The sequence below is a fragment of the Aquila chrysaetos genome, chromosome 25, assembly GCF_900496995.4.
Source record: "Aquila chrysaetos chrysaetos chromosome 25, bAquChr1.4, whole genome shotgun sequence".
NCBI classification, from domain to species: Eukaryota; Metazoa; Chordata; class Aves; order Accipitriformes; family Accipitridae; genus Aquila; species Aquila chrysaetos.
In genome coordinates, this window is record NC_044028.1 from 3,700,933 (window position 1) to 3,714,405 (window position 13,473).

The 13,473-nt window shown below is 58.2% G+C and overlaps 1 protein-coding gene across 2 annotated transcripts; it reads right to left on the bottom strand.

Annotated features, from left to right (window-relative positions):
* Positions 1–2,840: 2,840 nt before the first annotated feature.
* On the bottom strand, positions 2,841–13,379 carry NT5M (5',3'-nucleotidase, mitochondrial). 2 transcript variants are annotated; one of them, XM_041120166.1, is made up of 6 exons: positions 13,305–13,379; positions 11,167–12,965; positions 7,635–7,735; positions 7,087–7,147; positions 6,552–6,666; positions 2,841–6,344 (listed from the first exon to the last, which is right to left on the bottom strand). In XM_041120166.1, the coding sequence occupies exons 2-6, from the start codon at positions 11,428–11,430 to the stop codon at positions 6,187–6,189; spliced, it is 699 nt and encodes a 232-aa protein (XP_040976100.1). In that variant the 5' UTR covers positions 11,431–12,965; positions 13,305–13,379; the 3' UTR covers positions 2,841–6,186. The 2 variants fall into 2 exon arrangements, with proteins under 2 accessions (XP_040976100.1, XP_029858170.1); XM_030002310.2 differs by lacking the exon at positions 13,305–13,379 and having other exon boundaries at positions 11,167–13,198.
* Positions 13,380–13,473: the final 94 nt, after the last annotated feature.

The following is a 13,473-nucleotide window of genomic DNA, read 5'->3' on the forward strand; positions in this document are numbered from 1 at the left end:
CCCCATGGTACTCCGGTCGGCCCTGGGTAAGCTGTGCCCCCCGGGCTGCAGTGCCCAGCGGGAGTGATGCGGGGGGCATTGGGGGCCCGGGCTGGGATAACCGAGCAGGCTGAGGGCCGGACGGAGCGCTGGCCCTGCGGCCGGAGGAGCCAGATCCTGCTCTACAGAGCCAGGCTGGCAGCTGCACGTTCCCACACGCGATCGCACAGTCCCCTCTAGTGGATATTTCTCCTGCATCCACACGGCTGTCCTGCCCACGGTGCGCGGGCAGCGCTGGGCTCAGGACCCTGGCCCTGAGCGGTGACCCCGGGGCACCGTCCCGCTCCTCTCCCAAAACCGGGCAGAGCGGCCCTGCAAGAGGCAAAGCCCCGTCCGGCTGCTGCCGTGGGCTGAGCCGTCGTTGCCTCCGCTCCTTCCCCTCCTGCGTATTTGGGTGACTCATCCTCTCGCCGTCCCCTGCCCTGGCTTCGTCCCACGCCACCCACCGCCCTTGCGTCAAGGCTGGGGCCAGCCAGCCCCCGCAGCCCTCGCTCTCCCCCTTCGCCGAGCTTTGCACCGGCTTGGAGTTATTTGGGTATCGGCCAACGTCAGAAAGAGCTAACAAACACCCACGTGGCGACAACTTTCCGAGGGGTCCAGGCGCAAGCATCGCTCGCTCCCATCCTGCTGGGTCCTGCAAGCTTGGTCCAGCTCGGACCGGGGTGAAGCGGGCTGCTCTCGCGGCGAATTCCCTAAGGGGGTCGGGTGCTCGCACCCCCACCCCGCTCCCGGCAGCTGAGGACTTTCACGCAGGGGCTGCGCCGGCTGCTGGGGTGGCACCCAAACCTCCTGGAACTTTTCCAGTGAGTTTGGGCAATGCCGAAATTCAGCGCCCAGCCGAGGGCAGCGCTTAGACGTTAGAGACGGCGTCTTTGCTTTTGACATCCTTTTCTCCACGGTCGGTGGTCCTGCTCTGGCCAGGGCCACCTTCACCCAGCAGCCCCTGGCCATGGGAAGGGTGCGAATGCTCCCACCGGCATCGGTCCAGAGCGCTCCCCTGTGCTCAGGGCCAGGTCCAGGTCACCACAACCTTCGTCCCCCTCCTCTCCGCCTCCGCCTGCCTTGGAAACTGTGCTTGTCACCCGGAAGATATGCGATATCTGCAACCTGAGGCTTTTCAAGGAGAAAAAAGGCACGCTGGAGAGCGCGGAGGAGCGGACACAGCAACAAACCCACAGCTCGGCTGCAAGCCGGCAGTTCGTGATGCTCCTCCACCAACCCTCGCTGGGCTGGCGGGGATGCGGTCCCTCCACCTTGCTCCATCTTTTACTGGGAAACACGTGGCCCTGGTCCCAGTGCCACCGCCTGGCAGCCCCAGCTCAGAGCAGAGCTGGTGTCAAACCCGCTGCCTCTGTCCCTGTGCCAGGGAAAAGACAGCATCTCCTCCGGGGAGCTGGGATCTCCAGCGCAGGGCGAGGGTAGTGGGAAAAGAGAGGCAGCTGGGGCCCAACGCTTGCTGCCAGGCTTTGCAGAGAGCCCCAAAAAGCAGCTGCAACAGCAGAGAGGTGCTTGTTGCCCAAACCAGCCCCGGGGCAGCTTTATGGTCCCCACAGCAGCGTCTTGGGGCGGGGGGGGGGGGGATGCACACCCAGTCCAGGCTGTGCTGCCCGAGCTGGCAGCTGAATTGCCCTGTCCCCCATGCTGCCCAGGACCCCCTGGGTGTCCCGGCTCCAGCAGGACAGCACCTCCAGCTCACGGATGCGATCCTGCTCGCACCCCGTGTCGTGTCCCGGAGCCACACCAGTGCGAGGACCACGCATCCCAGCCCCGGTGCAAATGCCCCGTCCTCCCCGCTGTCTCATGGTGCGCTGGGGCAGGTCACTGCCTCCCACGGGACACTCCTGACTCCAGTGTCAGGGGGAGCAGAGTCAGACCTCGTCCAGCTGCAGCCAAGCACGGCTCGGGCCCAGAAGCACTCATTTCAGGCATGAGCTATGGCACAGACCACGTTTTTCCTTGCTGTAGCATCTAGGCAGGGGCTAAGCTGTGGCAGGATTGGACTCACCAGTGAACAGGCTAATTTAACCTCTGAGTGCTTGCAACTATCTAATGCAGTGGTCTGAGCTGGAAGAGACAAATCAAGCTGTTTTTAAAGCTGTACATAGTAGTGAATTAGGGCTGCACTGAATACCAGGGAAAAAAACAATTCCCATGCTTTGTCCCAGCATCTGTGCTGTGCTGATGCTGGCTACTGTGGTCAGGGCAGGGGGAGCCCCAGACAGACCACTGGAGTACCACTCCTCAGAGCCTGATCCTGAAATGGGGATTTTCCCAGCCCTGCTGGGATGCTCCTGCAGTCCTCCCTCCCCACCTTGGATCCTGCATGTCTGGCAGGGCTACAGCATTGCTTACAGCATGCAAGTGCCGGTCAAGCGCAGCAGTCACCTGTGGCACGGCCCCACGGTGGGCAGGGGAAGCCTGTGGACACCTCGCAACCAGTGTCCGTGGATGTGGACCAGCCCACAGCAATGGACAAGATAAAAAATCCCGGGGAGAGCCAGCCTGTGACAGCTCCAGCCCCTTTTATTGCTTCTGCTCTGTGGCCCAACGGGAGACACGCTTTATGGCTTTATTTATTATAAAAGATCTTTAGGAAGCTCATCTCTACCTAAACCCACCCCTATTTCTGCCCACAGGGACTCTGTCTAATGGGGTAATGGCACTGCTGGGGCTGGTTATAGGCTTTTTGGACGCAGGGACTTGCCCAAGCCCACAGGCGAAGCCCCCCTGTTCCCACGCGGAGGGCAGAGCCGCAGGCGGGAAACTGCAAAACCCAAACTCCGTTTCTAGGAAGCTGGATGCCAATAAAACCCAGTGTTTATTGCAGTGCTCCTCATTGGCCTCGGCTTTATAGATGTGCATTTAAAAATAAAAGCTTTGTGCGTCTTAGCTGGCCACAGAAGGGCTCGAACATTGAAAGGGTCGATCTGTCGGGCGACGGAGAGCCACCTCCCAGCCCCGAGCTCGGCGGGTGCAAACAGGCCAGCTACCTGCTCGGGGTTTCTGTGCGTCAAGTCGGAGCCTCATGCGTGAGAAACTCCAGCTCTGCTTTCAAGTATATTTGGCGTGAAGCCACACGGTCTCTCCGGTATCAAATCTCCCACCAAGGGGGAAAGACCCACTGGTCACCAGAGAGCCACGTCCCTCAGGTCCACCCCAGCCTCAGGGGAAGATGGCTGGTTTGGGCAGCTGCCGTAATGACACGCCGGCTCCAGTTTTGGCTTGAGGATGGGCTGTGAGAAGGCTCCGGGGGGCTTGGGGAACTCACCTTCAAATGGTGCTGCTGGGAAAAAAAAACAGCTTGGACCCCATGAGGCCCCACCGGCTGCACGAAGGGGCCAGCAGCCAGCAGGGCTCCGGCAGAGCGGAGGGGTATGTGATGCTCAGCAGCCGTAGCAGCTGCCCACGGAGCTTACCCGCTTTCCCAGCTCCCCGCCTGCAAACCCCCGGCCAAGGCAGCTCTTGGCCAGGGGGCTGCATCTAAGGTGGCTGCACATTGCAAACACCCCTCCCAAATACACCCCTCATACCAAACCCACCACCCGGAGAAGCACACAGTGGTTTAGACGGAAAAAAAAAACAAAACAAAAAAAAAATAAAAGGTCCTTGTGGTATGTAACTCCCATCACCATGGGCCAACAGTGCCGTCTTCATGCATGCGCCCCATCCCGAGAGGTGGGGTAGCTTTCAGAAAGACCCAAGACGATGCAGCCTTCATCCCCGGCCCCGCAGCAGCCCGGGAAGGCACAGGTTCGAAAGCACCGACTTCACTAGCCCCTCCAGGTCCTGGACACAGTGGGGGCCAGCTGCTGCTGCTGAAATAGGTTATTTGTTGGCTATGTAGCTTTAAGCTCACATAGTTTTTTGCTGATGGGGGGCCCATAGGAGAGAGGAGAGGCAAGCCAAAGGCATGAGCAAGCAGCGCGGGGTGGCTAAGCCCAGCCAAGCCCCGGCTACCGCCCCTGCCCGTGGGGCTACGTGTCCCAGCGGGGAATTTTATTCCTGCAGCCAGCAAGTCCTCGGGCCGGGAGAGCAGGAGCGCGCAGCGGGATCCCAGACGGCATGGGGGCAGGCGGGAGCGGGGGTCGCACGGCCTCCGCGATGTCAGCAGTGACGCAAACGCATGCCGGCCCTGACGCAGCCGGCGCATCCCCGGGGCTTTGCTTGGGGAAACCCAGCACCGGCTCCCGCTTGGGACGGCTGGGCCGCGTCTGCCTTATGGCAGTGCTGTAGGCAGGGAAGGGACACCCGGCTCTCCCCAGCAGCTGGGATGTCTCTTCTATGGGGCTGGATGGAAGAGCAGCAGCAGCAGCGGCGGCTTGCTGGGTCGCTGCAGTTCAAGGCCTGGCTGGTGTGGGCTCGGGAAGGCAGGAACGAGCCGGGCAGGGGAAGAAGAGGCTGTGGGTACAGTTGTGCAAAAAGCATCCCTCTTGAAGCTGCCCCTTGGTCCAAACGCTCCCTTTGCGGTGCCCAGCTGCAGCTTCCCAGCAGCACTGGCTGCTCCCAGAGCTCAGCCCCAGCACAGTCATCTTGCGGTGGCGGCTGGCACAGACAGCCACGTATGCTGCAGCCCCTTCGTAGCGGTGGGGTGGCCGAACACCTCGCCTCAGGGGTCCCGACACAAGGTGAGGGCGGCTGGCAGCATACTCCATCGCCAGACATCCAGAGCCGGGACAGTGGCAGAGCTGCAGGCAGCTGCAGAACAAACTAACCCTGTGATACAGCCTTGTGGGTGACTCTGATGGGCTCCCCAGCCTTTAACAGCAACGTCCCCTCAACTTCTTCCCTTGCGGTATGTGAGGACTGAAAACAGCATCCACGGATGCAGCCGTGATAATCCTCCACCAACGCAACCCCTTTGGACACCCATGGTGCCTCTGTTTTACCCACTTCTCAGCGATGCTGTAGCTCCTCCACCAGCCCCACTTCTCCACCCAGCTCCACACCGAAGGATTTAGGATGCCCTGTGGCATCAACTGTCCCAGTGCCTGACCCTGGTGGGATGCAGCACCCAGGACCTTCTGCGTGGAAGCAGGGTGCCTGGCAGACGCACACCCAGAGCTTTCCTGGCAGGCTGATGTCAGACACTACCAGGAGGAGGGAGATGGGGTGATCTGATCATGCAGCTTGCGTGTGCAGACCTTCCTGGCTTTGAAATCCAAGGAGCCACCGTCTGATGACTGGCTGGCAGGGTGAGCCATGAGCTCCTGCAGGAACTGCCTGGCTCCCAGGAAGGGCTGGTGCTGGCACTGCCACTACCTGCTCGCTGCCCCAGAGATGCCCCAGGTGAGCAGCCCACAAGCGATGAGGAGGTGGGAAGAAAGCCCCTCTCTTCATCCCAAATCAGCTCTAAAGCCCCAGCTCTAAAGCTGCGGTAGTTCCTCAGGGATGAGAGCAAGCGGGCATCCCTCCCCCCAGCTGGAGGACGGCTACATCTCGGGTGTGACAGTGCCTCAGGGCTCTCTCCCCAAGGCCAGATCCACAGGAGGAGTGGTACTGTCCCCATATGCCGCTGCAGGGACTTTTCCTGCAGGGAACTACGTAGCTGTCCCGTTGCATCAGCTGCAAGGAACAGCACAGCTGAGCCGGTGCAGGGAGCCTGGGCAGCGTCCGCCTGCTCCCCCTGCGCTTCCAGCCGCTCCTCTCCCCAGATCCCAGCCACCGGCTGGGAGGAAAGATCCCCCGAGGCAGCCCCTCAGTATGAAGCCCTGCGAGGACAAAACAAACCACCCGCATGACCACCGACCATAACGTAGAGAGGAGGATGGAGAGTGGCTCTGTGCCATGCAGTGCACCAGACAAGGGCAGTGACATGCTGAGGGTGACCTCGTCCACCAGAAATGCCGGGCTGGCCTTGCAGGGGGTGCAGATGCCGCATAGAGACCCCAGAAGCCAGGGGGAAATGTTCCCCAGATGGGCTGCTGAGTCCACGGGGCCAATCCTGCTGCTGGTCCCTTGTGGCATGGCCGGGCTGGGGTCCGCTCTCCAGGTCTGGGTGGCCATGGTGCTTCAGCTCACCCTCCTCTTCCTCTCCGCAGCACGGACAGTGTCTGTCTGTCTGTCCATCCGTGGTTTCAGCCTTCAGCAGGACTCCACAGGGACAAGAGCGGGTGGCCGCAGCCCCGGGCAGTGGTGGGAGGCTGGTGTTTAGGTGGCCTGGCCCGGCGGCAGGCGTTTGCTGTCCAGAATGGCCTTCCAGTCGTCTGTCCAGGACTGTAGCCTACGGCTGGGGGGCTTCAGCTGCAGGTGCTTGTTGTGGCAGGCCGTGAAGAGCACGTGCTCCCAGCTGGGGTTCTGCTCGGCCCCTGCAAAGCAAGGAGAGAGGTCGGCTCGCTGGGCAACTCCTCTGCGAGACGCAGAGGTTGACCTTACTCCAACATGAGGAGCCTGCGGACACAAACCCCTAATGAGAGCCTAATCAAGCAGGGAGGGACCAGCGCCCATTGCCCCCGGATGCCATCTGCCCCTCGAGGCTGCCTCTGGTCACTCCTGCCATCCCGCACCTCCCTTACCTGTTATATCAGGTCTGTCGTCTATAAGCAGGTCAGCAGAAACCACCGTCTTATCTCGCGTCAAAACAATCTGCTCGAGAAACTCGGGGCCGAAGTGCTTCTCCACCCAGGCGTACTGGAAGGCGAGAGGTGAGCGGTGAGCGCAGGGAAAGCTGATGGATGGAGCAGGGGCTGCTCAGCAGAGCGGCAGCAGCGCACGGCACGAGCCCTGGCCCCCACACAGGGGGTACATCTCTCTTAATAAGTTCATTAATTGGAAGGATTCGGATGCTGCTGGAGCACAAGTTCTTTTAAAGCCAAGCAGCTTTTGACGTCGTGATGAAATACTAAGACCAAGCACCTCAGTGCATGCAAACGGCAGAGCTCGGCCAACGGCAGAGCTGCCGCTCTGCGAAGATGCTTAGGAACAAAACTGGTGGAGCAGGGAAATATCGCTGCCATTTTACAGCCAGACAGCTGGAGGCAGGCGGGGGTCAGATGGCTTTCACTGGGCAGCGTGGTACACGAGGGGGAGCTGGGATTCGGACCTACTCACCTTCTCGTAAGGGCAGTAGCGGTACTTCTTGATCGGGCTTGTACAGATGAACACATCGGTGCTGCCATGAGGATAAAAACAGGGGCAGAGTGTCACTTGGTGGCAAAACACACTGATCAGACCCTGCTCCCTCTTGAGATACACCTGGCTGCCTCTGCAAGATGCCACTCCGTGCCTGAGCAGGCAGGTGCCTAAAGCAGACCCCCCGCCACACACAGATCAAACCAGGGTGATTTAAGATGTTAATCCTCCATCTCACAGGATCCCACCCCCAGGACGTGTACCCACACCCATGGCACAAGCATGTTCCCTTTTTCACCACCCTTGCTGGGAGCAGAGAGCTGAAGGTAAGGGGCTGCACATGGCTGATTATCTTGGTGACTGCACGAGGAGCCAAAGCCTTCTCTTTCCTCCCACACCCGGCAGGCTGGGCGGTATTTTTAATGCTGATGTTGTATTCAGCGCTTCTGCCAGGAGGCGGAGGAGCATGCAAAGCCACTGCTGCTCCCCTGTCCATCCCCAAATACCATGGGCAGGTTCCTACTCACTCTGCCAAATTTGCCATTTGCTTCACAGCTTCCACAGCCCCGGGCAGTGGGTCCAACTCGATGAAGAAGTTCTTGGATTCCCAGATGCTGATGGCTTTTTCCTGTGAGGGCAAAGAGAGCGGTTACTGCACAGGGCTTCTTGCTACTCCTCCTTGCACGTGCATCTTCCCCACCCTTTCCCAGGACAGAGGATGGTGACAGTGAGAAAGGTGGGAGGGCTGGCTCCGGTCCCCTCCGGCTAACCCGCCTTGCCTCTGTGGGTGCCTTTGTTCCCCACCTGCCAACCTGCACCCGTCCCATACAATTTAGATCGGAGGTGCTCTGGAGCAGGCTTGGTTTTGCCTGTGCAGCCCCAGACACAGAGGGAGCAGCACGTTCTTTCAAGGCAAACCACAAGAGATTGTCCAGAACTGAACCAAACCCCAGGTCTGCGTCTGGAGGGGCACTTCCACGTGGATCTGGCTGACGTGGCCTGGTAGCCCTGCTGTAATGCGATGCTGTTCAGCTCCAGATGCTGTCTGGCCTATTTGTCTCAATCAGATCACTTAAAATAGCAGTGGGGCTGCTCTCAAAGGAGAAAGTGTATTACAGGATGAAATGCATGTCAGGATGAATGCAGATGCTCTTCCTTAGAGATGCCTGGGCAAGGTCTACCAGGCAAATGCAGCACCTGCAGGCAAGGGTTTGAAACACTTAACATCCAGGTTAGCAGCTGGGGTGCACTAGTGTGGTGCAAAGGGAGAGCAAAGCAGAGAGAGACCACGGGGAGCAAAACCTTGGGACGAGGACAGAGTCCAGGGGCTGCCTGCGATGGGTCCAGCACAGCTCTAAGGCACAGCATCCCCTGCGCTCCCTCAAACAGGTAACGGCTTGTCAGCTGCCAAGCAAAGCAATTATTTTGCACAGACACTGGGTCCTCAGGGAGGAGAGCCTGGGAGTGCTGCAACGTGGCTGCAGGCAGAGGAAGCAGACCTCTCCCGGTGTTGCAATGCAGCCAAGCATCTGCAGATGCAGCTGGGAGAAGTTTTGAAGGAAGCCCTGCCCTGAAGGATTGATCTTCATTTTCAGCACCTCTGTTTCTGTATTTGAGGTCGGGCAATAGGGACAAAAGGAACTTTAAGCCCATTCTGGCCTTCTTATATCGCACAGTATGGAGGAGTCAGCAGAGCATCAGGGTAGGGGAGAGCAGCCTCAGTGATGCTTATATGCTGGTTCTTACAGCTCATAGCAACAAATAGGCTGGTTGGACACACCAGCTAGACTTGCAGCTCCCACCTGCCTGATGAGAGGGAATCTAGTGCATATAACCACCACATTTTGCCTTTACTACACCCGTACTGGGGGAAGAAAGCAGGCAAGCAGGAGCAACTGGGGCTTTGCTGGTAACTCCAGGCTCAGGGCAGCAATGCCCCAGAGCAAACACAGGGCTCACTTGGGGGAGTCATGTTCTGCTTCATCCTGCTGGCTGCCTGTGCCAAGACGCTGGCTGCACACCTTGCCTGCTCTCGGGAAGATGAATGCATGAACCCATTACATATTTGGGCACTGAGCAATTAACATGACATGCCAGAATCAGACCCTGTATTTCTCAAAAAAACCCAGATAATGTGAGAAGACCAGACACCCAACTTCAAAGGAGAGACTACTCAGATCAACTGTTGCACTCTTCCCTTTTGCCTGAGCAGCAGAAAACATTGGTGGTTCAGAAGAGGGAAGAAAAGCCTTCTTCATACATGTTCAAAATGAAACATGCTGATTTGGTGCAAGAGAGCCAGCAGAAATGCCTGCTGGCACCATGACAAGAACAGCTACCCTAACAGTTTGCCACAGCGCTAGGCAAACATTCAAACTCCAGTTGCTCTGATTTAGACCGGTGAGCAATGACATTTTATTTTTAAGATACTGACTGTAGTCGCACAAGAGACACCTGAGAAATGTGGCCTGATGCAGCAAAGCACTTCAAACTGCGCTGAAGTGTCTTCTTACAGCAAGGACTTCCGTAGCTATTCAGCTTCCACTTATGTCAAAAAGCATTTTGCAATCAAGCTCAATGGGGGAAGAACTAAGTTCATCCTGAAGAAAAGACCCGCTTGGCTCTTTTAATTCCCTGTGGCACCGCAGCCAGCATGCTGCCCAGCAGATGGAAAAATCCCCCAGGCTGGGAATCCCACCATGTGCCAGGCAGGAGAGACCCTCTATTTCCTTCTTCTCCTCTCTCCCTGTGAGCAATTTCCCTGCCCATCCAGGGCTCCCCATCCTTCCAGGTCTGTATGCTTGGCATATTGTTGACCTGTTGTTCTCCCTTTCAGAGCTGGGAACCTCAGCTTGTTGGACTCTTTGGCTCCTATTTTCTGGTCTTCTGCAGCAGGTCGATGGTGGGCTCTGACGATGGGGGACTGGAATGGCCCATGTGCCCGTAGCCACAGAGCAGCTCCTATTCTCTTTATCCCTGGTCTGAAACCACAGGTGAAATCAGGGTTGCCCTGAGGTCGGTCTGTGGAAGTTTTGCTACTTGTTCAGCCCAAGGTTTTGGTGGTTTTACGTGATCACAGCAGACGCAAGATGAGCTCACTTCATTTAACACATCCAAAGTAGTTAAGATCAAGAGAAAAAAAAGAGTTATCATGCATTAACCCTGCCAAACTTTTAGCATCTGCCTTACTGCATGAACGATGTCCTCCATTTCCCTTTCATCAATCCCAGCTAGAGAGGACACGTTATTTGTTCAGCTCATCAAGCTGTTCAGGACTTTGCCAGTGGGAGAGCCCCAGACCTTATTCATACTCCCTTCTTTGTAACCATCATACCACTAACAACAAGAGGACTTTTATTTGCTGTAACACGTTTCAACTAGTGCAACTGCAATGCGCAGATGAGCCAACAGACATCCCATCGAGATGGGGAAATTGTAGAGGCAGAAACCGACTTTCTGCAGCACTCAGCCCTTCGTTGAATGATAAAGTACAATGTAAAGAGAGCTTCTGCTTTTAGGCTTTAATTGTTAAAATGAATACAATAATTTTCAGGCGTGGGAGGGCTCAGGGTTGTTTTAATTTTAAGTAAGCCCTCAAATGAAGCATCAACAGCATGGTTTGCTCTCAGCTTCTCTGCTGCGTCCCACCCCTCACATTGCTGCTGAGAAACTGAATAATCCATCTAGGAACAGTATCAATCCATGCAGCTTGGCCAAATCAGAGCTAGAAAAACTCAGCTATGCAATTTGGGGTATTTTAAAACAGACGTTCTGAAAGATCTCCTTTCCTTGCATCTATCTCCATCCATGCATGCAGGGGAAAAGAGACAGATGTGCATGAAAAATGCTGGATTTCTGGGGAAAAAGGCATCGCTGGAAGCCCTCCTGCGTGCAGACCTGTGCCTGTGTTTCGGTGGGAGCTCCGGCCAGCACCCGCAGCCCTCCCCAGCGCTGCACCCACAAGCTGAGGGCCAGTGGGTCCCGCGGGGCCGGAGCTCCAGCTGCACGGCGCAGAGCGAACAAGAGCCACGCGCGGAGCCAGGGGATGCATAAACTCACACTCAGCTCAGGTCCCAGGCGCCCGTATTGCTCCGACACCCAGAAGCCCCTCCGGTCCTCCAGGGCAATGTAGGGTTTGTCGGGGTACCTGGCCCTGAACTTCTTGAGGAAGCCTCCCTCGAAGTCGGCCAGCACCCCATCCATGTCCACCAGCACCCGCAGAGCCCTGCGGGACCCCGCTGCGGGGCCGGAGCCACTGCCCAGCCCTGCGAAAGGGCCGCAGCGCCGAGGCCGCAGGTGCAAGAAGCTGCTCAGCAAAATCATGGTAGAGGAGAGGGCTCGGGGCAGGGGATGGGGGGGGGTGTCTTCGGGTGGGGGTGGTGGTGGGGCTTTTATTTCAAGCACGCACCCTGCAAGCAGGCGGCCCTGGCAAGCACGTCCCCTCGCAGCAGAAGGAAGGAGCGGAGGGGATGCAAAGGGGATGCAACGGGGAGCAGAGGGGCTGCAGAGGGGATGCGGTGGGGGTGCAAAGGCCGGTGCTCGCCCCCAGCGCCTCCTCTCCCTCCCCGCCCCATCCCTCCCTTGCAGCGAGCGCGGAGCAGGCGGCAGTGGGGAGGGGGGGGGTGGTGGGGGGAGAGAACCGGGGCCACCCGGTGCACGGCGGTGCGTTCGCCCCGACCCGGCAGTGCAAAGCCCAGTTCCTCTTCCCGGTGCCTGACCGAGCCCGGATCGGCAGCACCGCCTTAAAGCGGCACAAGCGCCCTGCGACGGCGCGGTTCCACCGCTCCTCCCGCCCGCTTTAAGCCTGCCCCAAGCCCCGTTCCCTCCCCTTCCCCGGAGCGGGGGGCTTTGCGGGGCGGCGGGGTGCCGAATCCGGCGGGGAACCGAGCCCCTGCCTCAGTTTCCCTGATTCTCAGCCTCGGGGGTACCCCACGCCGCCGCTCCGTCTCCCCTTGCCCGCTGTGGACGCTCTCTCTGCCCCATCCGCTGCCGATACCCCCCCCCGCTGCCCCCATGCCCGTCTCTGCCTGGAGCAGGGGTTCGGTACGTCTTTGGGGGCAACTGTGCGTGGTTTGGGGGCATACGTAATGTGATTTTTGCAGCTAAGCCTTGACATAAAATATACCCATTTCTGCCAGTTCATGAGGAGGGGGCACACTCTGCCCAGGATCTCACTCGCTGTGACACAGCTCTGTCCCCATGGGTGACGGGAACCCTTAAAAGACAATAATTAGACCCAGAAGCAGCGCTGACAGCACACCGTGAAGGTCTGCGTGTTCTGACACAGGACCAAAGATCACTCTGGTCAAAAAACACCGTGGGGATTAAAGCTGCTAAAGAAGGGGGAGGCCTCCGAGTGTGACTAACAGGATTAGGCAACCGCTGAGCTGGGAAAGAAAAGATTTTGGTTGACAGCAATAATACGGCTTAGCGGTTCCAAAATATTTCATCTTTCAATTCCAGAATGTCTTCCAGTGGAATATATTGTCCTTGTTTCGCAGAAAGGGCAAACGAGCTGTAGAGATCAGGTGATGTGGGGAAGGTCACAGCATGAACGAAGGAAGGAGCAGAACTGGCAGCCAGGCTGTACATGACGGTAAATGTTACAGGGAGGTTAGGAGGGAAAACGTGTGAAGTTTCAAGTTTGTATTCTGCTTTCACTTGCCCCGGAGGCATGCTGCTTATTGCCAGGAACGGGATTTCAACACAACTTGATGTTTCTCGCTAAGCGGCGAGAGAATACATACACGTCCCCATGACAGGCAGAAAGGTTTCCTTCTTCTTCATGGTATACTGAAGGACCGACAAATTCCCTGCCCGCAGCAGCTCAGGGCCGCGTAACTTCACCGCTTCAGCTCCTGCGGGGATGGAAAATACACTTCCATTTATATAAACCGAATCGACCTGAATGCAGGACGCAAATCCCGTTCCCTGAGAGTAGGGCGAACACTACACGGGATCGGACGACAACCACCACGCGCAGCCACCGTATTATCCCCCTCAAAGGGGATAAAAGGAATTAAATCCCTTCAGCACAACGGCCGGGCCTTCAACACCCGCCGCCCCGGGGAGCGGGCCACCCCCCGCCGAGGGCCCCGTGTCGCGGTTAGAGGAGTCTGTCTAACCGCGACACGGGGCGGAGTGGTGACGCCATCGTGACGTCACCCCCCTCGCCCTGCTGAGTCACGGCTTCTCACCCTGAGAGGGCCTCGACGCGGGATCGCTACTTCCGGGCGGGCGTTGCTATAGCGACGGCGGTTCTCGCGAGAGCCGCTGAAGCGGCGGAAGCGACGCGTCGCGCGGACCCCGTCAGAGGCGCCTGATTGGCTGGCGGCCCGGCAGCGCCCGTAGCGGTGGTTCCTTCCC